This window comes from Octopus bimaculoides, chromosome 14 (genome assembly GCF_046866305.1).
Source record: "Octopus bimaculoides isolate indiv1 chromosome 14, ASM4686630v1, whole genome shotgun sequence".
Classification (NCBI taxonomy): Eukaryota; Metazoa; Mollusca; class Cephalopoda; order Octopoda; family Octopodidae; genus Octopus; species Octopus bimaculoides.
Window position 1 is genome coordinate 20906052 of NC_142941.1, and position 26358 is coordinate 20932409.

At 36.7% G+C, this 26358-nt stretch overlaps 1 protein-coding gene across 2 annotated transcripts; it reads left to right on the forward strand.

Moving 5' to 3' along the window:
* The first annotated feature begins 393 nt into the window (after positions 1–393).
* On the forward strand, positions 394–25988 carry LOC106876130 (uncharacterized). 2 transcript variants are annotated; one of them, XM_089362489.1, is made up of 7 exons: positions 434–529; positions 15286–15433; positions 17497–17660; positions 18683–19028; positions 22349–22410; positions 23416–23535; positions 25323–25988. In XM_089362489.1, the coding sequence occupies exons 2-7, from the start codon at positions 15400–15402 to the stop codon at positions 25554–25556; spliced, it is 960 nt and encodes a 319-aa protein (XP_089218615.1). In that variant the 5' UTR covers positions 434–529; positions 15286–15399; the 3' UTR covers positions 25557–25988. The 2 variants fall into 2 exon arrangements, with proteins under 2 accessions (XP_014780032.1, XP_089218615.1); XM_014924546.3 differs by lacking the exon at positions 15286–15433 and having other exon boundaries at positions 394–529.
* The last annotated feature ends 370 nt before the right edge of the window (positions 25989–26358 follow it).

Consider the following 26358-nt stretch of genomic DNA (forward strand, 5'->3'; position numbering starts at 1 on the left):
ATCTTGTCTTATCTACTCTCAGATGAAAAGCATAAACACTCTTTATTTCAAATGAACTTAACTCTAATTTTTTAAGATAGTAGAGTGTGGGATGAGGGGGGAGTTGGCTGCTATTTCTAGCAGATCAAACACCTATAGATTCATCAGAGGTTCACTCGTTGGCTATTTTTTCAATCGATTCCAAGTAGTAGTTACAACGACAAAAAAATTAAGCTATCGGTTTAATTATAAAAATTATATTAAATTTTAAAAATCTGACATGAGTTTATTTAATTAAAATTGTATGTATCTGAAATTGGCGCCTTCGACGACTATTAGATCGAGAATTCCAAAAGTCACTCCTGAAGTGAAACCACGAAGTCAGGTAATGACGTCACGCATATTGTGTAGTAAGATTCTCTGCTGTAAAACTAGGGTATACACATGTAATGGTGACGTTGACACAAATACTACACAAGAGCACAGCGCCATTTTCAACACATTGTAATTAATGTTTCCCGAATCGCTTGTGGACGACTATCGATGATAGGTCAGTATTTTTGTTTATTTATTTGACGTTGTAAATCACTTTCTCTTCTTTGGGAGACTGAAAAAAAAATAATTAATTAAACTTAAAATTAATTGTTATTATTTTTTTATCCCTAGTTGCTAACAATTTTTTTAGTCTGTTTCTAAACGTAAACGCTTTAACACTTGAACGAGGCAAAGTTCTTCCATTTAAACAACTATGCATACATATATACATGCATGTATGTGTACATACATACACACACACACACACATATCTACTTCGACGTTCAGCCATTGGCAGTTCTTGAACAACAAACTCCATTGTCCAATAGATTTCTTCTACAAGTCCGAACGGACACGTGCTAAATCTCTCTGTTCCCCTCCGTTGCTAGGTTTGTTTTGGAAATCAGAGTCGACCATTTCATAGTTCAAAACGATGTCGTTTTCATTTCTGACTTCGCTGTTGTTGATGCGATCGTGGAATTTAATAACAGCCATGTCACGTTTACTACTTCTTAATGGAGAAATATACATAGAAAATAGAGATAAGCTAAAGGGAGAAATTTTTTTCTGAAAATTCTTTTCGAACGTCTTGACGTTGCTGTATTTATTGATATTTACACTTTATTAAATTTACTGTTTAAAAGATCCAATCTTAACATTTTCCTCTCTATGTAAACCTGATCACAATATTTAACATACATATATATATATATATATAGTCTGTCTTCTAGGAAGCGGATGTTTAATGCATGTTTACATAAAAATAAATGCACATATCAAACATCTCCTTTAGTTTTAAGAAGATCGACGTGTATATATTTACTAATCTAAGTTGTTATTACTTCTCTCTCGGTATCTGTTAGATTGAAGAGCATCATCATAGTCCTGGTCATTATTATTATTCTTTACTTCCCTAACGTCCTTGGAAAAGCATGAACACCACATTGTTTCTATTTTAAAGATGTGAAGCCTTATACTATAAAAAAAGTTAGGCGAAGGATTTAATTATTCGCTTACTTTAAAACAAAATCATCATCGTCTTTTCTTTTTTAATTTTGTGAATCGTTTTACGCGTATTAATTGTAATTGTACTATCTGCTAGATTTGGCAAAACCTTGTCTAATTTGTTTTCTGTTTCATACGCACACATAATATTGCATTCGATATGTGGGTGTCATAAACTTCTTGCACCATTAAAATGACAGCACAAAAATGTGGGATTAAGGGTTGTGTGTGTGCTGATAAATATATATATAATGTAATGTGCGGGAGAGGGAAAGAGAGAAACATTGCTTAATATAAGCAGATAAGATCCCTGAACTTACTTTGGATCTAATAGAAGAACACTATTATATTAGGTTCCCCGTCTAAGTTTAGTTTCCGCCGAGGTTAGCTTTGCCTTTCATCCTTTCGGGGTCGATGTAATCGACTACGCCCCGAGATCCAAATGATTAAACATCAGCTGTCTGGTTCCGTGTCTGATTTTAAAGAAATAAACCTGCAATATACCGGTGTTTTATAAGATGTACGTTGGTAATTGCAATGTTTTTTTTAGATAAAATGCTTGTTCGTTTCAGTTATTGAATCTATATGAACTGTTTGGTGCTATTAAAGCAATAACTATACTCATATACAGTATGCACACATATAGGACATGCCCTTTTCCATCTCACAACTCCCTCATCCCTACCTTTCATCTCCACTATATCTAATGTTTTGCCCTGCAATTACTCAGTTGCAACGTATAGACATTCACAACCACATGCACTTGTGGAAAAAAATAACGTGGCTGTGCAACGTAAACTTTCTGTGAGGTGAGAGAGGTATGCACAGAGTTAACACAAATTTACATAGAATTTTCACAATAACTTCTGCTGAATTGTGGGATTTGGCAACTCAGGCTAAAAGTTTGATAATTTTACAGTTTTAAGTAATAATAAATTATCGTTAACACTATTGAATAAATCATTTTAACGTTCATGTTCCATGCTGGCAAGGGCTAGACTATTTGACAGGTCTAGTAGATGTAAGGTCTGCATCATGTTCCAGTATCTACTGGCATGGTTTCTATGGCTGGGTGCCCTTCCTAATGCTAACCCTTTACAGTGTGTACTGGGTACTTTTTTTGCGAGTGTCACCAGTACTATCGTTATGCAGCTCGCAAATCTACAAAACTTGAAACTTAGCCAGGTTCTAAAGTTAGGGGTAGTGAGCACATATGAAAAAAAGTTGGGACGCATACCAAACAAGTATACGGGTACAGGCCATGTGTTGGTAGCCAGCTGGAAAATACGTTTTCCTGGGGCTAAAAAGTAGTAATATTGTCCTGTGTAGGACTGCCACATTGTGTTGGCAAATAGACTTTACTGTTCAGTACTGTCACTACATATTTCTCGCTCAGAGATTTAAAGCTAATTGTTTTTCTCTTTAATTTTTAACTTATTTCTCTTATATTATGCAAAATATCTCATTAGTTATATGTAATTTGCATTCTACATTCATTAATTATATGTTTCAGCTACAACATCGTTATGTATGAAACTTACGACTACTGATATTGGTAACTAAAGAGTTTAAAAAATTGTTGAAATGGCACCAATTGTGAAAAATGTGCTTGCTCCCCTTTTAGATATGCCACTGAGGTGGGGTGAATCATATTAGATCGCAGTTAAGGTATGAGAGGAGAGGTTGGAGTAGGGGAGGTTAGTATTGTAAAGGAGCTACAGTGAAGATAAAATATTTTAAGCAACGGTAATTTTTTACAAACAATAAATAGCCCTCTGTTGACCCTCCCAATGGATAAATGATTAACAATCAATAATAGCTAAAAGTCAGAACCCAAGTAATGTTAAGAAATGAGGCGTTACTCGATTTAAACCTACAAGCTCATCAAAGATAACTTCCAAATAAAATGAGCAAAATGAAAAAAAAATTTTCTATTGCTTCTGTTTTCACCTGGATTGGTTTAAAACTTATCTAATGCACTATATTGAATGTGGGAAAGTAAGTAATTGCCACTTGAATCCACTGAAGTGACATTTAGAAATAACACATTGAAAATATTTCAAATTCAACAAGGGAAAGATATTTTAAAAGAAAATACTTGGAATTGAATCAAGGGAAAGCTTCAATTCTTTCATTTATATAAAAAGGAAAATGCTTTACGCATTTCATGTCTCACTGATTATTGGTTTCAAATTTTGGCACAAGGCCAGCAATTTCAAAGAAGGAGTTAAGTCAGTTGAATCGACTCCAGTACTCAACTAGTACTTATTTTATCACTCCGAAAGGTTATGTTGACCTTGGCAAAATTTGAACTCAGAACATAAAGACAGACAAAATGCAACTGAGCATTTTTGCCCAGCTTGCTAATGGTTCTGCCAGCTCGCTGCCTTATATCATGTTGATTATTGGACTAGCATAAGCAGGTGAAACAAAACTACCGAAACCGTAAAACTCTTTGTAAAAGATTTGTTAGATAGAAAAAATATTGATACTTTTCTTCTTTCAAAATATATTCATAAAATCGCAAACTTCTGTGAATAATGAGCTCAACATTCACATTTTCAATGAATGAGCCAACAGGCATTCCTGATTTAGCTGTTTGCTTGTGTTTGTACATTACATTAATGAAGATAGCATTCATGAAGACTTAATTTGTTAGTTTTTTTGGAGATTAACGCTACAAGCAAAACAATATGTAATTCATTTTGTAGGAAGCAATTGAGTTGTGTGGAAACTTTATTTAAGTATTTACACTGATGAAGCTGCAGATATGCTGTGAATGGTCAAAGCATCCACTCCTATCTTAATTATCAAGCACTAATATTGCAAAACTCCATATCAAGTATTAGGTGCAAACACTTGTAAAACTAGTCCATTTTATTAAATCAACACCACTAAATGCAAAACTCTTTTATTTTTATTGTGCAAATTTGGGAAGTCTCCATGCAATTTTATTTCTAAGCACTGTAGTATGTTGGTTATCAAGTGGTAAGGTAGTGGTGCAGTTTTTCAAATTGCATGTAGATATTAGGTTATTTCTAACAATGTTCTTTTGAACTTTCAGCCTAATTAAAATATCAGAGTTTGTTGCAGAAACATGGTATATCATATATTCGCTTACTTGAATGAAGTTAATTTTGTAATGCAGGGTACCAATATAACATGCCTCAAAGTTCAAACTAAAATGAATACACCTAAGTGTAAACTAAAACTCTGGGATGACTATGTAGCTAAGAATGATGCCAAATGTTTTGAAGATCTTGACCCTTTAGCATTCAGAATTCTCTGTCAAATGTCATGCTTATTTGTAAACATTGTTTTGAATTCAATCATGCATTATTGCATAGCTTCAATATCTTGATGATGTACTCTTTTACTTGTTTCAGTCTTTTGACTGTGACCATGCTGGAGCACCGCCTTTAGTCAAGCAAATTGACCCCAGGACTTATTCTTTGTGAGCCTAGTACTTATTCTATCCGTCTCTTTTTGCCAAACTGCTAAGTTACGTGGACGTAAACACACCGGCATCGGTTGTCAAGCGATGTTGGGGGGACAAACATATACACACACACATACATACATATCATCATCATCATCATCATCATCATTTAACATCCGCTTTCCATGCTAGCATGGGTTGGACGATTTGAGTGGGGACTGGCAAACCAGATGGCTACACCAGACTCTAATCTGATCTGGCATCCAATGAAGGAAGGTTGGCATGGGTGCCAATCAACGAATTTGGTTTAATTTTCGATTTCAATTGCCTCAACAGGGCTTCACAAGCAGGGTTTTGTGTCCAAAGAAGGAAAGGTACGCGTAAGTGGGCTTGCTATACCCCTGGTAAAGGCCACAGATTTTGGTTTCACTTGTCTTGTCAGGTCTTTTCACGCACAGCATATTTCCAAAGGTGTCCATCGCAAGTCATTGCCACGGTGAGGCCTAATGTTCGGAGGTCGTGCTTCACCACCTCATCCCAGGTCTTCCTGGGTCTACCTCTTCCACAGATACCCTCAACCGCAAGGCTGCGGCACTTTTTCACTATCCTCATCCATTGTCACCAAATGACCATACCAGTGAAATCGTATCTCTTGCACACCACAACTGATGCTTCTAAGGTCCAACTTTTCTCTCAAGGTACTTAGTCTGTTGAGTATGCACACTGACATTACACATCCATCGGAGCATACTGGTTTCATTCCTTGCAAACTTATGTATGTCCTCAGCAGTCACGGCCCATGTTTCACTGCCATGTAGCATGGCTGTTTGTACACGTGCATCATACAGTCTGCCTTTTACCCTGAGCGAGAGGCCCTTTGTCGCCAGCAGAGGTAAGAGCTCTCTGAACTTTGCCCAGGCTATTCTTATTCTAACAGCTACACTTTCAGTGCACCCTCCCTCACTACTGACTTGGTCACCTAGGTAACAGAAGCTATCAACTACTTCTAGTTTTTCCCTGGAATGTGGCAGAAGTTGTTCTTTACACATTTTCAGTGTTCATTGCTCCTGAGCGTCTACCACATACAAAAACTATCTTGCTAGTTAGCCTTCCTTTGATATTGCTGCACCTTTTATGTGTCCATAGCTTACACTTGGTACATCTTATAGAGCTTCTACCTACACCTTTTCTACAGATCAAGCAGGGCCATCTACCTGAAGGGGTTTATGTTTTCTCTACCTTTCAACTTATTAGGACTTTGGTTTTAACTAGGTTGACTCTAAGGCCCTTCGATTCTAATCCTTGCTTCCACACCTGAAACTTCTCCTCTAGTTCTGATAGTGACTCAGCAATTAGAGCAAGGTCTCAGCAATTAGAGCAAGGTCATCAGCATAGAGGAGCTCCCAGGGGCAACCTGTCTTGAATTCCTGTGTTATTGCCTGGAGGACTATGATAAATAGGAGGGGGCTGAGGACTGAACCTTGGTGAACCTCTACCCGGAATTCTTCACTGTACTCGTTGCCAACCCTCACCTTACTGACAGCGTCCCTGTACATGGCTTGCACAGCTCTCACTAACCATTCATCTATCCCTACTTTCCTCATTGGCCACCAGATAAGGGATCAGGGGACCCTGTCAAAGGCTTTCTCCATGTCAACGAAAGCCAGGTACAGAGGTTTATTTTTGGCTAGGTATTTCTCCTGCAGCTGTCTTACTAGAAATATAGCATCAGCGGTGCTTTTCCCTGGCACGGATTCAAACTGCATCTCATCTAAGCTTACTCTCTCCCTAATTAGTTAGGCTATGACCCTCGCTATGACCTTTATTACCTGGTCCAACAACTTGATACCTCTGTAATTGTTTGTGTCTAAAGCGTCACCTTTACCTTTGTGGCAGTTGACTATGGTGCTGCTACACCAGTCATTGGGTATGACTCCTTCATGTATCACCTGGTTAACTATACAGGTGACTAGGCTATAGCCGACACTGTGATTCCTGATGGGTCAGGGGCTTTCCCTGTCTTCATACTCTTGATCGCTTTATCTACCAAGGTATTGTCAATTACAATAGCTGGTCCCTCTGTTGGGTCGACATTCGGCAGACTCTCTTTCTCCCATTCATTCTCTTTATTAAGCAACCTTTCATAGTGGTGTCTCCAAACCTTTCTCTTTGCAGCCTCGTTTAGTGCAAGTGAGCCATCATCCATGTGGACACATTTCTCTCTTACGACATCACGATTCTCTCTCACACATTGTCTTGCAACACAAAATACTTCAAGTCTTTGGTCCTCACGGTGCAGATAATTGGCAAATGTTTTCCCCTCTGGCTAAATAAGCCTGTCTCCTAGCTTCCCTTCTGGCAGTCTGATACAATTCCCTGCTACCTCTGTTCTTCCAAGCCTGTTTCTTTTGTCTAATAGCCCTGTCAACCACATTGTTCCACCACCATGTTACTTTGGGTCGAGAGGGGACTTTGCACCATCCACAGATCTGCAGCAGGTTGTCCTGTAGAAACCTGCAATTGTCTTCCACATTATGTGATATTATATCCCCTTCTATTTCATCGAAGGCTTTGAGTAACACGTCTCTAAATCTCTGTCCATTTTCAGGATCTTTAAGCTTCCCGACCCTCCTACTTCTGGGCATCCATTTAGCCCTGATCCCGAAGTCGCTAACTACTAATCTGTGTTGAGGGGTACATTCTTCGCCTGGGAAGGTTTTGGCATTTATAAGCAGTCCTCTTCTCCTTTTTCTGGCGAGTGTGTCTGCTGGAACGGTAGGTGACAGGCAAGTTTCCTGAAGTTGGTATTGCAAACCATAAGATCATTTGCATCACAGAACTCCAGCAGTCTGGTTCCCTCCTCATTGCGGGAACCGAAGCCATAGCCTCCATGAATGCCATGGAAGCCCCCTGCATGTTGTCCAACATGTCCATTGAAATCACCAGCCACAAAGAGAAGGTCCCTGTCATTCATCAATGAGGTAGTCTGCAAAAGGGTGTCATAAAATTGGTCTTTCTGCCCATCAGGTAGCCCCGGTTGAGGGGCATAGGCCGAGATAACGGTAGCTAACCTGTGGTGAAGCACTAATCTAATCTTAAGTACTCTGTCACATACTCTGACTACCTCGATTTCCTTATCAACCCATTTCTCCGCAAAAAGTAAACTCCCGACCCCATCAGTGTTCCCTGCCCAGAAAATCTTGTATCTGTGTTCTTTGCCTGTGAGGAACCTAGCAGAACCTCCTCTCCACCTTACTTCTTGGATGCAGCACAAATCTGCACGTCTCTGTTCAAGCATCTCAACAATCTCACAAGACCTACCTTTCAGTGTGCCAACTCTGAGGGTGTGGGGGTGTGGGCTGTGAGACCCTGGGATGAGGGACAGTAGTGTCATGTACCTGAAAAGAAAGCTTGCATTTGGCAGAATTCATAAACAAACAATAGCCTACAACCTGCATACACTACACCATTTTTTTTATGCGCTATATGATCGATAAACCCTGGGTTGGGGTGTGGATGGCATTAGGCCCTTAGAAGTGTTCACGGGAGACAACCAAAGATGACAGAGGATAGGAACTTCCGGTAAAGGTGGGAGGGCGGGCGTACTGCGAGCCAGCAAGTTTACTATGGTAGACAAATTTAGAGAGAATGAATTAAAGAAATAATAATCTTCATCAGCAATTATGATGAAATTCGAATCATAGCTATTCCAGTTCATTAGAGAAAATATAAAAGAAAAGTCTAATTCTTCAGTTCCGTGTGACACAGGCAACGCCGGGTTTCTCTGCTAGTATTTACTATAATCTTTATCATGTGGGTTCTTTAACAGTTCTTGAATCACTTTCAATGTCTTTGTTAAAACAAGTCCAAATGTAATGAGCCAATATAAATTATCTTGTAGAATTGGTGTTTGAGTGTGACAAACAATTGCATACATTGGAAGCATAATGACAGTGCCTTTCAGACACAAAATGACATTTGTGACTGGTAAAGACAGCATACCAAATATATCTAGCTGATGATGAAACTGGCACTTGCTGGAATGTCAAACAATGTGATGAATTTTGTAAGTTGGGAGAGCTCAGCTTTTCATTCTTGTGATTAGCTCGCAGTAGAAATAATGTGATTACATGATTTCATTTGTGGTGACATTATTTAACCTCTTGAAATATCTGGTGTCAGTTGTATACCCTAGAAGATATAGCTGAGATGACAAATCTCTCTCGGCACACAGTACTCAGGTTCTGATTTCAAGGCATAAATTAGAGCAATGGTTCCCAATTTTTTTCAGGCTGCCACCCTTTTGGCACCCAGGCCACATTCCTAGTAACCTCCATCTTCATCACCATAATCATAAACTACTTTATGCAGTAAATTCAAAGCAATCGTATTTCACAACTAAAACTTAACGTAATTAACCCATTATTTTGAAGATTGTAGTCAGAAGTGTATTTTGAGAAAAGATAGAATGGATGGTGGTGTGCACGAGAAGACAAGAGAAGTTGCTGAGAATAGGATCTAAGAAATGTGTGGTGTATGATGGGGGGGGGGGGGATGTAAATGGAAACCTGGGAAAATGAAGTGGTAGAAACAGCAGCTGAGGAAAATGACAACATGGGAAAAATGGGTTTCAGAAGAGAGAAGTTGAGAGAGATGTAAGGATGGTTGGAGGCAGTTAGGGAGATGGGAGTGAGGAATTAAGGTGAAACTGTCAGCCGCAAAAGAAGAATAGGAGATTAGGTATATTGAGGTGAAGTAAGAAAGAAGAGACAAAGAAAAAGAAGAGTTGTAAGAGAGAAGAGGGTAGAAAAAGAGTAAGGAGAATTGTAGCTTATAGGAAAGAAACTGGATGACCATGTGAGTGAATGACAAATACGAGGTGGTACCCAAAAGAAACCAGAATTTTGCAATATTTTATTCACTTAGTTTTACTTGTTTTTACTTTTATCAGTTGCCTACTCTTTGATTTCTTTGCTCACACAAATGTCACACACCCCTCCACTTCATCCTACATAAAGGCACCTGAACCTTCCACTACCCTCATCTTGCTTTTGCCTACTCTTCTCACCCTCAAACAACCCTCCCACACCTCCATACTTGTTCACCAACTCCCCCTAATGCTACCTACTCATCGCACTACCATTCCTTCCTACTGACCCGCTTAAAAAACCTCTCTACCTCATCACACAGCTACACACTGTTGTCACTTTACCCCCTGTCCTTCCTCGCCTGAGAGTTCAATACTCTCTCTTTAGTAGACATCTACATTTTGTATCTTTCACTCCCTCCAAGGACAAGTTCAAATCTAAGCTCATTTCAATTGGTTCCTGAGCCACACTAACCTGTGCACTTTTTTGCATGGCATGCCAACAGTAATAAACAACCAGGATTGTTCTTAGGCTGTTGAGTTCAGCACCCAGGACTTGTTTGTCACACTTGCTACTACACAGTGAACTGCTTTGGCTTTTGAAAGCATTTCTTACAACTTAATTTCACTAGAGCCTAGCTCTCCATCCTCTGCAACATGCAATGCCAAGATGATATTGTCATCAAACCAACTACTGGGATTGGATCCATGTTTGTGTGGCATATTTACCTCTACAACACCAAGACATCACCTCAATTTTGCAACCCTGCTTTCTAGTATCTTCTTTCCACTAATCTCACACCTAACTACCAACAACTCATGTCCTTCACCATCTACCAGCTCATCTCCTCCTCTATACTTCCACTAACCTCTGTCTGTACTCTGCTCCATGTCTCTCCTATCTATTTCTTCAAAATCAACAAATCTAGCAACTCTGGTCATCCTATTGTCTTTCTTTGCAATTGTTCCTCCAAACTAGTTTTGAAATACTTCAAAACTCATTTTCACACTCCTGATGGATTCCCTCCCCACATCTATATGAACAACATTCTCCAACCTTTCCCTGCTGTCCCTTCTTAACTCCAATTTGCTATGAACATTAAGTCCCTTTACACTGTCCTCCCTCACAATAATGGTCTCCTCATTTTTTAGTTCTTCCTTAACCATCATACAGCTCTCTGTCTCATTTCCCCTACCTTTCTCTACTTGACTAAATTTGTCCTCACCATCAACTGTTTCTCTTTCACAGCATAGTTTTAACAACTGGTTTCTAAAGTGGCTATAGGTGTCCGTTACACACATCTGGTCCTTAGCTTCTACACCAACCCTGGACCCACTTCATCCCTCTTATAATCATGACTCTACTTCAACACTTACCCATTCCTCATCAATACCAGCATTCTCACCAATGTTTTTACATTAACTGCTTCAACTGCCTCTCTAAAAATCTTACCTGTTGCCTGAAATGCTCCTTCTGTAACACTATAGAGTGGACAGACCGATCAGCATTTACCTGACTGTTTCATAGAACACTTCTGAAGCATCCAAATCAGGAATCAGTCCCATGTCTTATGCCAATTCCATCATGTGGATCACTTTACTTGGCATCTCTCCATATTAACTTTTGCCCTGCATACAAGATCATTGAATTCTCATCTCTGTAAAGATTTCATCTTTTCCCTTCAAACTTTTGTTCTCCCGCCATGGTCTTAATTTCCAATTCCTTCCTTAACATTCCTTATCACCAAACTCATATAACACATATGAATGCAAATTATGCATTCAGAGCAACAACACAAATACAGAAAATAAAAACTCTACAAACACTTGAGTAAAATGCCATTCTGAATCCCCTCAGACACAAACACAATACAGATATATACACACACATTAAAAAAAAAAGAAGCAATATACACACATTAAAAAAATAAACACACATCTGACCCTCAAAACAGATAATAAACATACACAACACTAAAACTAATGCACATTTAAGCCTTTTCGATATCAACCTACCTGAAACCACCTCAGGTTCTATAACATAAACTTACTGTTTTAAATTATAATCTGCCATCAGAATTTTATACTAATTTGTTCTAGACCCCAGCTTAATAATAAGAAAGTTGTTTTATTTAATTCTTCATTATTTTAAAAATTAATTGAAACAAAGGCAGCATACATTAACAGAAATATGGTAACAAAAGGATTAATGCTTACAAGCACTTAAGTTCCATAGTGTCATTGTATCTTTCCAACCATAATTTTAGCTGCTATCTGAATTCCATATCTCTACCACTCATGGACAAATTTGTAAAATCAATGAGTAACATAGCACCCATAACTTTCAGAAACATTTTTTCATGCTCAGAAATGTAAAAGCATGGAATAAACTTCCCACATTGGTTATTAGCTGTCAGGATATTATATCCTTTAAAAATTCCATGCTTCCCAAAATTTGTCAACATTACTCCTTGATACACCTGGGTAGCCTTTCCTCTTTATGGCTCTTTTACTATTCACTTTTCTGTCTTGTATTTTAATCCTGTGTACTTGGCATATACTTTTGGCTGTCATTACTGCTTCTCTTTACTTATTGTTGCTTTCTGTCCATTCTTTTATACTTTTCTGATGAGTTGTGCATCTGAGCACTGTATACAGACAGTAAACTTGTTATTTGGGATCAATGAAATATGTACAAGTTCAGTACTAGGGTTGATGCAATCAACCAGCCTCCACCACCACTTCCCACAAAATTTCAGGTCTTGTACCTGTAATAAAAATGTATGTAATACATACATATATACATACATACATGCATATATATATCTGCACAAATGTATCCATATACATGTATATATAGATATATAGCGTGGCTGTTGCCAGTACCGCCTGACTGGCCTTCGTGCCGGTGGCACGTAAAAGCACCCACTACACTCTCTGAGTGGTTGGCGTTAGGAAGGGCATCCAGCTGTAGAAACTCTGCCAAATCAGATTGGAGCCTGGTGTAGCCATCTGGTTTCACCAGTCCTCAGTCAAATCATCCAACCCATGCTAGCATGGAAAGCGGATGTTAAACGATGATGATGATGATACATCTATATATATATATATATATATATATATATATATATATATATATATATATATATATATATAGAGAGAGAGAGAGAGAGAGAGAGAGAGAGAGAGAGAGAGATGTATATGTATACATGTATACAAATTTTAGAAGTAATACTTGATAATTGTAAGCACCTGTATATGTCAGATAGTGGCCGAGGTGAAAGAATAAATTAAAAACGTAAAATTAAAACAGAACACAAAGGATTCCGCGGTACACACATAAACTCATTAAAACCTTTAAATACTATAATCCCTAAGTCCCCTCTTTTAAGTTATAATCACTTCTAAATCTTCTCTCATTGGTAACTCCCTCGTCAGATCCATCCTGCCACCATTCAGGCTTTGAATTAACGAAGCCCTTACTCTACCCCCAACTTAACTATTTACTTTAATTATTCAGTTTACCCTCACATAGCTAGATTCTGACCCCATAAAATACACACATATTTAATAACCCAAGATCCATAATCCCATTTTTACAGGAAAATTACTAAACAATTTAGTCCCTGGCTCTAAAACTTCGAATAACACTACAATACACAAAGGTAACATTAAATAACACTCATCACTGCAATGCTTTTATAATAATATTATACTAGTATTCATTAGGAGATACAAACCCAGACTCCTTTAACTTCATATACCAATACCCAAACGATTAAAACACGATTATAGTAGTAGTTTCACTATGTCATATAATTTACACAAATAGATAAGCCGAAACTTCCCCAATCACAATATTTTTCTAATCAATGTACCTTTTCAAACCACTATTTTATTATTGTTATCGGTGTTGTTATTTTTTATTACTATTACATTATGTAATACAATATTACTATTATATTACTACTATTATAATTGTTCCCCATACTCTGTATTTTGAATTTTTAACTTCAACCCTAGTTTTCCTCTTTATATTTTCTAACCCCTTTTTTTACATTTTGTAATTTTTGTTCGTTTAGTTTTTATATTTTCTAATTACCATTTACCACTTTCATCATTTATTTATTTAATTTATTTATCCTCTAAATAAGTGTATGTACCAATATAATAGATAAGTTGGTATACTTAAGTTGTAGTGGTGTGCTTTGGCTAAACTGACCACTAATCACAAGGATATCATATTTCAACTTTACTCTAGCTAAGACATTATTTATGACCCCCCCCCCACTATTCCTGGCCAAGACAGCATCATGTATGTCTGTCATTTACGAACTCATCCCTTTAGATCTCTTTATTTCTCTATCTCTTTTTCTATTTTTAGTTTTTTTTTTTTATTATTCCTCTTTCTCTTTACTTCTGTTATTTCATTTTATTTCTTCCATTTTTTAAATTTTTCTATTTCTTTATCCAATTTCCTTTTTTTACCTTATTACCTTATTCTAACCCTACTAAATCTTTGATATGCATCTTACTTTATTATCCGTATTTTTTCTTATATTACCCCCCCCCCCCAATTTGTTTTCTATTATTTTCGAATTATTATTTGTGAATCTTATTTCTTATTTTATATTGTTTTTTTTTTTCGTATTTTATATTGTTTTAACCTCCAACTTCTTGCCTTTTTGATCCTCTCTTTCTATCTCATATACCCTAGTTATATTTATCATTCACTCTACTCTGAATTGTGGTACAATATGGACAGATTTCGGAATACCGATGAACTTTTATATAAATGTATCAACTTAAAGGATAACCATATTACAATGGATAATACCAAGTGGACTTTCCCTGTTTCTCTCGCCTGTTTCTCTCTCTTTTTCTTTTTTCTTTGTGATATAATCTTGGGAGGGAATATATTTGCGGCTGAAGATAGCTTTATACCATCCTGTCTATCAATTATATACTCATATAATGATGCAACGACTGTTTGTGTATAAAGCTTGAAACATGTGTACCGCAGAATCCTTTGTGTTCTGTTTTAATTTTATGTTTTTAATTTATACATGTATACATATAGATGTATCTGTACACGTATATGTATAGATATATATATAGATATAGATCTATATGCATACATGTATATATATGTGTACATGTATATATATAGATGTACATGTAATATGTACACATATATACATGCATACAGATAGCTATACATATATACACCCATACGCATGCACATACACACACATACGCATGCACACAAACATTAGTCATTTTCTTTTATTCAAAACTACGTCAAAAGTACTGAATGGATCTTTATGAAATTTGGAAATTATATTCTATGCATGACAGCCATAACCCCCATGAAAATTCATATATTTTTGATGTTGATGAAATTTTAACCATACATATTACACACAAATAAAGTAATATTTCTAAAATTTCTTCTTCTTAGAAGTTCCAAAGACCCCTTCATGGGCGCTTCACACCCACAATTTAGTCATTTTTCCTAAGCAAAGACGAATACAGTTGTACTATTGGAAGCTATAGGGTCACCTGAACATAACAGATGAGCATTATTTGTAATTCAACGGTACAACAGTGTAAGACTATCCTTTCAGATTTACATTATTTACATTATTTACATTTGACGGATATTTGTCCTCATCTTTTTTGTTAACATAACGTTTCGGCTGATATAGCCTCCAGCCTTCGTCAGGTGTCTTGGGGGAAATTTAGAACCTGGGTTCTCATTCCTAACGATGTTACTATTATTATATTATTATTACTATTATTGATCAGGTCGCTGCCGTGAATCAAACTCGGAACCTTGGGGTTAGTAGTCCGCGCTCTTAACCACTACGCCATATGCCCGTGGGCAATTATGGGGTGAATTTTAAGGCTTATAAATCTATCCTTCCTCAATACCGGTTCCCATATGCTATTCATATCTGCACTCGGTCTGCTTAGGAGGTTGTTCTGTCCTAGCATGTGTGCTGCTTCTTTTAGTTTTCGTATTTTCCAGTGTTGTTCCCTGTCTATTATTTTAACTTCATCCCATAGGGGGAGGTGGTTTCCATTTTTCCATACATGATCAGCTATACCCGATTTATCAATATCTCCTCGTGTCACAGCTTTGCAATGTTCTTTTACCCTTATTTTGAGGGGGCGACATGTTTCGCCTTTGTATAACCTACCACAGCTGCATGGGATGGAGTACACGCAGTTTTTGGTCATATTCTCTTCTGTTGGTGGTTTTACCCAAAGGAGATATTTGCGAAGTGTTGTATTGCTCTTGAATACCCACCACGAGGAAATGATCAAGCTCAGTAACAATCTATTAAGAAACAACTACCCCAAGAACATACTATCTACTCCAAATATGAAGAAAAGAGAGGATGAAACCAATAAACTGTCTACAGTCTGTCTACCCTATGTGAAAGGCCTCTCCGAAAAGATACAAAAGATATGCGGCCCATATGACATCAGGGCAGTATTCAAGAGCAATACAACACTTCGCAAATATCTCCTTTAACTTCTTACATAGTTCGAGCCCACAGCAATATCATATCTCCTTCACTATTTCAGTATTACATGTCAAAAGTGAAACAATAACATCACTCTACTGTAATGTCAGATACTTTCACTTTAATACTGAAACTATTCCACTATTTCACTATTATATGTCAAAAGCGAAACAATAACATGTCGCTACTGTAATGTCAGATACTTTCACTTAAATACTTTCAACTTCATACTGAAACTATGAGAGTGAAACTATATTCTCACATATTTACAGGCATACTATAAGACCCAAGTTAAAAACATTCCCAACAATTCAACTTCTCTCGTTGACATTAACACACCCACCCTTCATTCCCACATTTTAGAGCTCCATAAGCTCCATTTTGCATGAGCAAAATCCTTTTTATAGGTTCCAGAAGACTGGAATTTTGGAATATGCGCATAAAGATCAGTAGTATGGGATAAACGTGTCATGATTAGAATTTTTTAGGGTGTGTAAAGAAGGAAAGAACCCTCATGTGCAATTTTGATGAAATTCAAATCATAGGTATTCCAGTTCCTTAAAGAAAATATAACAGAAAAGTCTCATTCTTCAATTGCATGTAACACTGGCAACGCTGGGTATCTCTGCTAGTTATTATTATAAAACTGGTGATCTGTCAGGATTATTGATATGCCAGACAAAATGCTTCATGGCATTTTGTCCATCTTTATGTTCTGGGTTCAAATTCCACACAGGTTGACTTTGCCTTTCATCTTTTCAGGGTCAATAAAATAAGTACCAGTTAAGTGTTGGGGTCAATGTAGTCAACTTGCATCATCCCCTAAAAATTTCAGGCTGTGTGCTTATAGTAGAAAGGATTATTAGCATGGTAGGTCGAAAAATCAGTTAGATACTTCACTTATGCCCTTTTATGTTCTGTGTTCAAATTGCTTAGGCTTAGCTTTGACTTTCATCCTTCTGGAGTTAGAAAAGTAGTTGGACTAATTTAGTCAAGAGGTTCTTTGTCCAAATTATGTGGCTTTGCATCATTAAGACTTTTTTACTACTAATATTAACTAGGAATGAATTAAAAAAAAAGAGAAATATGTCTTTACATTAATTTTATCTTGTAATAAGCCCTGTTTGTTTTGTAATTAGCTATGGCAGAAGGTGAAACCTACACAGTATATGACTCAGACACACATCAGCCATTAACCGTGACTGTCAACCCAGAAGAAGGACATTCTAGTATTCAATATATTACTCAAGATGGTACCCCACTAACTAGTCTGAATCAAACACAAGCAGCAGAAATAGTACATGTAAGTATTGCTCTCCATATCTCTCTTTCTCTCTCTCTCTCTCTCTCTCATTACTAGTTTTCTGTTTTGTGTTAATACTGACCAGATCTAACCTCTCTCACAACTACCCTGAAAATATACAAACATACCACTGAAATCTTGAAGCTACAAGATAATGGTGTGATTAATTCAAAACAATGTGAATAAATAAGCAATACATTTGACAAAGAAATCTGAATGATAAATAGTTAATCTTATGTATTTGACTTCAATAGTAGAGTTTAATTCTTTCAACTTTCTTCTGACTATCTTGATGTAGATCTAGAGTTAGAGTATACCTGATAAATCCAATTTGTACTATGACAATCTACATGCAAACTTCCATTTTCCCTGATGGTACTGCTTTACACTGGAGTTATCTTAAACTCCAATTCAACACTAGGTAGTTGTTAATAAACCCAGCACACCACATTGTTCTTATATCTTTTTCCTGTTTGACCACATAGTATGGTTTGGTGCATACATTGTTATTGTGTTGCTCCAGATCAGCTTTCATCAAGGACATTCTAGCCATGACCATCCCATCTTTTATTTTAAGCATAGTGTACCAATGCTTTCATTCTACTACGTGAGATTTCGTTGTTATTTCTAGTAGAATAGCTGGTCATAAAAAGGTTCTTTCATTAGTTAATCCTTTCTTACCAACCTGCCTAAGACCACCTCTGGTTCTAGGACACAAACATCCTGTTTTAAAGTGATCTAAATTCAAATCTGCCATTAAAATTTCAGTTCCAATGGGGCAAGTTCCAAGCACCAGCTTAATATTGACAAAATTATTTTACAAAATTCTTAATTATTTTAAAAATTAATTGAAGCAAAGGTTGTATATTTCAGCAGCCAGGTCTCTGTTTCAACACGTTAAGTATGTATCAGGTCATGTAGTCTTAGATATACCATGTCTGAATGAAAAACAGGATGATCACTGCTGAAATAGGAAGGAAAAAAGGAACACCATTAAATTTGTTTTATTTTGTTTGAATCAGGTAACAGAGTCTCAAAATGCTGTCTACACCACTCTATCGAATTCAACATATGTTGCCACTCCTGCATCTTCCCAGACTGCCATCGCCAACACGGCTGTGCCTTTGGTAGTGCAATCAAGTAATGGAGTGCAGATGCAGAATGTTCAAGTTCAACAAGCAATAGTCCAACAGCAGTCACAACAAGGAAGCAATGTCATCCAGGCTCAATCTGTTGTTCAGAACAATGTCTCCAACGTTGCTGGTTCCGGTTTACCACAGATGTTGTTTCTAAACCAAGTTAATGTTAATGGACAGCCATCTCTCGTTTTGGTAGACTCCAATAATAAACCTGTACAGTTACCTCAGGGTAAGCAGTTTTTTTGTTTATCTTTGACTTGTTTCAGTCACTAGTCTGCAGCCATCCTGGGGCATTGCCTTGAGGAATTTTTTTTTTTGTTAAGTCTGGTACTTAATCCATCATCATCTTTTGCCAAACTGCTAAGTTATGGGGGCATAAACACACCAACACCAGTTGTCAAGCAGTGGTGGGGGACAAACACAGACACAAAGATACATACACATAGACATGACAGGCTTCTTTCAGTCTCCGTCTATCAAATCCACTCACAAGGTCAGGTATTTTATTATCTCAGCGTTTGCGAAACATGTATAAAAATAATTGCCAAATCACGATAACTCATTTAGAGACTGCAAAAGGGGGAATAACACTTGCTTAAGTAAACTAATTTGGTCCTTAAAAGATAATAATAAAGAATATAAAATTACCTGAGAAGTAATTAGTAAGGCCAAACCATATATTAGAGGAAGCAAACGGAGTAATTGCATAATATATAATATCAAAATTAGAATTGAGATCAAATAAACTATACTAAGTCTATAGGGTAATTAAATATGAACTCCTACATAAATTAACTTTATTCTAAGGATTACAGAACAATTTGAGAGTAAATTTAGCAAATTAAATATCAGACTTATAGCTCATTATTAACAATAATAATAATAATAATAATATGAGTAGTATAAGTAACAATGTGGAGGCGCGTGGCTTAGTTGTTAGGGTGTCAGCATCATGATCGTAAGATTGTGGTTTCGATTCCTGGACCGGGTGACGTGTTGTGTTCTTGAGCAAAAGATTTCATTTCACGTTGCTCCAGTCCACTCAGCTGGCAAAAATGAGTAATGCTGCGATGGACTGGCGTCCCGTCCAGCTGGGGAACACATACGCCATTGAAACCAGGAAACCTGGCCCTTGAGCCTGGCTAGGCTTTAAAAGGGTGCATTTATTAATTTTTTTTTTTATAAGTAGCAATACTAGGGAGAGGGATGATAACAACAGTAGTAAACATTCTTACGGTAACCTGATACTAAGCATTAATACTACCATTCACCATTAAAGTATGGTCTATGTCTACAGAGTGCTAAAATCCCTTGGAAAGCTAGTCAATTTGTTTTTAACCAGCAGAGTTGAAAAGGTCAGGATCTAGGCTCTTGTTGGAACATTGACAACACCACATGTATGATAGATTTCAGCTGGACCTGTATTTAATTCAGATTCTATCTGAACAATGCAGTTGACTCCTCTCTGAAGACACAGCAATTAACAATAAATGCACATAAAAATGCAAATTTTTAAGTGTGCATTAATTGCTGCAGTAACATATGTAGGTGCAGAAATGAAAAAAATGTAATTAACTGCTGCATAGAACTGGATATAAATCTCTGTTCTTCTTTATTGTTAATTCATTATTTTCTCTACCAAAAGCATGCAGTCTCTGTGAAGACATGGATTTACCAATTGAAGATAGACTGAGGTTAGTAAATCAAACTAACTGGAGTTTTTATAGATTCCTTGAGGTTAGCCAGCATCAATAAGTGGTAAAAGCGACTACTATACCCACTTGGATTTTATATCCCTACCAACCAAAATTTGGAAATTTATATGTGTCTTGCAAACTTTAGCAGCAGGCCACAAAATCCTCGGTCTCCTCCGAGTACTATCTGATGCACCAGACTCATGACTTGTAGTTTCCTGACGGGAAGAAGTCTTTGCTGTAGCATTTATCGATCCGCTGTGGTTTGCGTCGGGGATGATTTGCCACTTGTTTTACGATCAGGCTTCTTTCGGTAGCTGTCTACCAAATCTGGTCATAAAACTTTGGTCAGACTGCAGCTATAGTAGAAGACAATTGGCAAAGGTGCCACACAGTAGGACAGAACCCAAAAGTATGTGGTTGGGCAGCAAACCCCTTACCACACAGCCACACCCAGTAAATAATGTGGAAAACAATTGTAGATTATATTATTCGGGTAGGGAAATATTCAGAAAAGACTATAGTCACAGGGAAGTTCAGCCAGTTGTATATATATGAAATCTATCTATCTATATATATAATATACAAGAATAAGGGCAGAGAATCGTCAATTAATAACAGAATTAATAATTAACAATTCTGCCAAGTAGTTCAGTATGAAAAAAACCTTTATCGGTAAGACTATTTATCATTATAAATATACAGGGATTAGCAATTGAGTTGCTTCTCCAACATACTGAAAAATTTAGAAATAGCAGTCAAAGAACTACTGATTCCAAACTACAAATTTTCTCTAAAGTGGATGGTGATATTTATGGCACACATAGAGACACTTTCAAATTTATCAGAATATTGAGGCTGAAGATTGGAATAGTGAAATTTCCATTCACTTAACCATGAAACGATTTGTATCCAATTAACTAAAGGCTTGGCTTGTTTACGCTTTTCCCTCCGGTTTTTTGTTCTATGTGTGCCATAAATATCACCATCCACTTTAGAGAAAATTTGTAGTTTGGAATCAGTAGTTCTTTGACTGCTATTTCTAAATTTTTCAGTATGTTGGAGAAGCAACTCAATTGCTAATCCCTGTATATTTATAATGATATCTATATATATATATATATATCATCATCATCATCGTTTAACGTCCGCTTCCCATGCTAGCATGGGTTGGACGATTTGACTGAGGACTGGTGAACCAGATGGCTACGCCAGATATATACATACATACATGCATACATAAAAACACCTCATACACTCTGTAAAGTAGTTGGCGTTAGAAAGAGCATCCAGCTGTGGAAACATTGGAGCTTGGAGCAGTCCTTTGGCTTGTCGCTTCCTGTTGAATTGCCCAACACATGCCATGTATATATGTATATATATGAGAGTATTGTAGTTTGCTTGAAGCATTGTATATTATTTGTAAAGAATAAAAAGTTTAGAATGGTACAACAAGGCACTGTGACTTTAGGTCTTCCTCAGTTTATTTTGCCCATCTCTTCTTTGGTGCACTGTGCCAGATTCACCAGTGCATGGTTTGCTGCTACCACAAAAGTTGGTGTAGTTGTCTTCCAGCGATCATCCTACAAATGGGGCCAAGCCGCTGTATCCTGCACTGCCAAACTTGATCTTCAATGATCAGCTGCTGATGACATTGTTCTCGTGTGTTATTTGAGATGTGGTCACACAGAGCGAAACTGAGAATCTGACGAAGACACCCTATTAGTAAATAGAACTAAGTACAAATAGTTTGGTTGAGCTGAATGCCCATTGTTTAATAATTAACCAGAGAGAAGACCTATTTAGTTATTTGTCATCAATGATTAATGGTTATTAATAATTTATCATATTGAAGGTATTCAAGTGATAAATTTACCAACGCAGCAGATAGCTGGTCAACAACTACCCATGGTCAGTGTAAGTATCAGAAACTTTTGTCTTGCTTCTGTATGTTTGGTTGATCTATTCAAATTTGTTGCTTTAAAATGCCAGGGTTATATTTTCTTTCTATTTGCTTTTATTTTAAAGTAAGTCGAGTGATAGAATCAACACAGTGTATACTAAATGCATTGTGATGTTTAGTTCTGTATCATTATATTCTGATTTCAGATCTTGGTGTTAATTCATTTGACTATACTTCCCTCCACGTGTTTGTGACCTTGTGCCAAAACTTTTTGAAAAATCATTTCTAGTATAAGTGAAAGCTGTGGAATGGCAAAATGTTACAACACCAGATTAAATAATATATCACAGATCTTAAACTGAAGAATTAGCAGAATTGTCAGAATATTGTTCTAGTTCTTCACAGTCTACGTTCAAACCCATCAGTCAACTTTGCCTTTCAAGTGTTGGAGTCAATTGACTGCTCCTTCCCTCTAATTTGAGGCTTTGTGCCTATTTTAGAAACACTTATCATCATCATCAACAGTAACAACAACAACAACAACAAGGGGTTGGAGTGACAGAATTATTAAAGCTTTGAGCAAAATGCACCCCTTCAGCATTTGTTCTTTATATTTTCAATTCAAATCTTGCAGAGGCCAACTCTACTTTTTATTCCATTGATGATGATATACTCAACTAAACCCCTTACCTCGAAATCGTTGGCTTTGTGCTTACTTCAGACACAATTATTAAAGAACAATAGATTAGCAGAATCACTGGAGCATTGGACAAAATACCTTGCAGTATTTATTCTGGCTCTTTACATTATGAGTTCAAATCCTGCTGTGGTCAGTCTTGCCTTTAACCCCTTCAGGCTCAATGTATTTTTGTTTTCTGTCTTCTTTCTTTACGATCCTGGAATCAAACAGACATGATGGATCGATTAGTAGGCAACTTTGCTTTTCCTTGTCTATTATTGTTGTATCTGATCTTTTATTTTCTAGCTTACTATTAGGATTATTATTATCTTTATTCTAGCCTGGAGAAACTGGAGAGGAGCCATTGTACGTGAATGCTAAACAGTATCATCGAATTTTAAAAAGACGACAAGCCAGAGCAAAACTAGAGGCTTTGGGCAAAATACCTAAAGAAAGGCGGGTAAGTATCATGGTGAACATGGAAGAGTGTGAAGGAAAATTGTGTTAAGCTGAGAACTGCTTTCAGAAAAAGCTTCCATATTTTATGCTCTCTTTGCAGCCAGCTTCACTTTGCACACACTCTGCATAACTACACCAGAGTTAGTGAATATCCTTACCAATTCTTCAATCCTTTTCTCTCTACAGGAATTTATCCTAATCTGAGCAAGTTCTCCGACATCTACCTTTAAGCTCTCACTTCCAACATTATCTTCTTCCATTACCTTTAAGTGAATGTGCTTGAAGACAATGGAAGATGATACCAGAATTAGTTGGAGTGAACAGAAATGCTGTTTAAGTTCCAGGTTAGCCTTCATCAAATAGACCTGTAATTAAATGTATTCTAGCCACAACCATCTCATTCTTTTTCCTAACACTATGTAACCAGGGGTCAGATCATACAGTCTGAATCAAAGGAGATTTGATTTCAGGTAATCATTTATGGATTCCCTCAGTGTTTCATGAGTGGGGGGATTTTTTTGCAATTGATAAATGTATGTATTTGGTAGTAAGGGCGGTAGAGTGGCAAATGAAGGTATTAGCGGAAGTTTTATTGATGTCGGAGATTGTGGAAGAAGCAAAACCAATTGTAACTTTTGTGGCTATATTTACATCAAGGATATTTTCAGATCAATTCTTGTAGAAGGGTGACAGATTGGAGAATTCTGGAAAATTAGTAAGAGATTCACTTGGTAAAGAACAGAAGAGGCAGCGGAGCTTCAGGCCTGCAATGAATAAAAACCTTTTGCTTTCTTGATGGGTTTCTTGCAAGTATTACGGCCGTGAAACACATTTGATGCAAGGGTTATCCAGCATATAACTGGTAGAACTCTTACCAGTTAACTGACTTCAAGTACCAGCATTTGATGGTCAGTGACTGTTGTGCAGTTAGGGGATATCTGTTGCCTTGATTACACAGCAGTAGTAAAATAATTTAAAGCTACAGAACCAATGGATGGCTGAGTAAAGGCTTGTTTTTAAAGAGAAATATATAAGGTATTTTTAGAATGTTACTCAGAGATAGTGGAAAGTAAGGATAATAACTGTTGCAAGTAGTTCAAAGCAGCAAAAAAATTGGCCACTGCACGAGTGATATAGGTGTGGAAGAAGTGCAACAACCAAAACAGATTTTGTCCAATGAAATCATGAGACTGATAGCTTTACAGAAGAGTGTGTTGAGATAGATTTCCTAAATGCAGAATGATAGATAGTTAATCAGTTCTTGGTAATTCACAGAGTACAGTGAGTGGCAGACAGGACATAAACTTGAAGGAATAGGGTAGAGGAAATTTAAACTAGAGTAACTGGAAATCTTTGTTGTTAATATCCAAGCAAGTAGTAAGGAAAATGGATTCTGTGCAAGTGTAAACATTGCAGTTTTAAATTATTCTGTAGATAAGTCATCATAGGGACTATTTTAATATACACAACACATTTTAACAAAACAAAATCTAGGCAACACAGTAACAAATTTAATTAAATTTTCTCTACATCAAGATCTTCACCCAACTTACAACTACAGTAACATTTCCCTCAGTCTTCTCTAAAGAAACTTAGTTTCTCAGACTGCATAGCCATCATTTTCTCAACCAGTATACAAAAAATAATCCAACCAAAAGCATTTTCAGTAAGAGACTAATGTTAGTGATGTTATGGAAGTAATTGTTATATCAGTGATGAAGATGTTAATAATGATGATATGTTTCATTTGATGTTTTATTTACTTTTGCATTCATTTTCTGCTTGTAGAAATACTTGTATGAATCGCGGCATCGTCATGCCATTAACAGACAACGTGGCCAAGGAGGCGTCTTTGTCAGTGGACCTCGAAAAGACCCTTCACCCATAAACCATTCACATGGAGCTGCAAATGGCAGCAGCCATATTCAACCCACTGAGACAAGATACAGAGAAATTGCAGCTGCTACATGTTCACCAAGCTCAGGGCATCCGAGTGATTTACTCAGCTCTTTAACGACTTGACTTAACTGAAACTCAATGCTCATTCATGTAAAGCGCCTCTAAAATTCCTGTGCTAATGTTATGAACTTTGTAATTCATATCTGAAGGGACATGCTAAGTGATATTGTAAATAATATTATGAATGAATGATGTACTGACAGAGTAACTATATATATGTGTGTGTATAAACATATATACATATATATAATAACTGTCCACTATTAAACAGACAAAAGTGACAGTGTACGGACTAATGGATTCAGCATTAAAAAAATTTACTGTGCTGATTTTGTTACACATCATCCACTTTCAGTATAGTGGCAATCATTTTCCTTTTATTCTTCATCATCCACCATATCTCTGTCCTCTCCCTTCTCTCTTTCTCTCTCTCTCTGCATTTCCCTCATCCTGCTGTGTATTGAATAGAGAATCAGTTTTTGTCTTTTCAGAAAATTGTTTTCTTTCATTGCTTCAGCATGCTACATACATCCTGTCCTTCCATGTTTAACTTCAAACATACAAAGTAACTCGCACAAACTATCTTTTATATATATATATATATATATATATATATATATATATATATATATATATATATATATATATATATATATATATATATATATGTATAACATACACACCCACACACACCAACACAAAACTGCAGATATACAGATATCTTCCATCCCCACTAAAATGCAATACTATCTCCTTGTGATTGTATATATTAACATATTAATGTGCACTCTGTCCTTGCTCCATTGGAATATGTAGCTGATGATGCTTGGCAGCTAAACTAACAATGCATTCGCTCTGGGAGAAC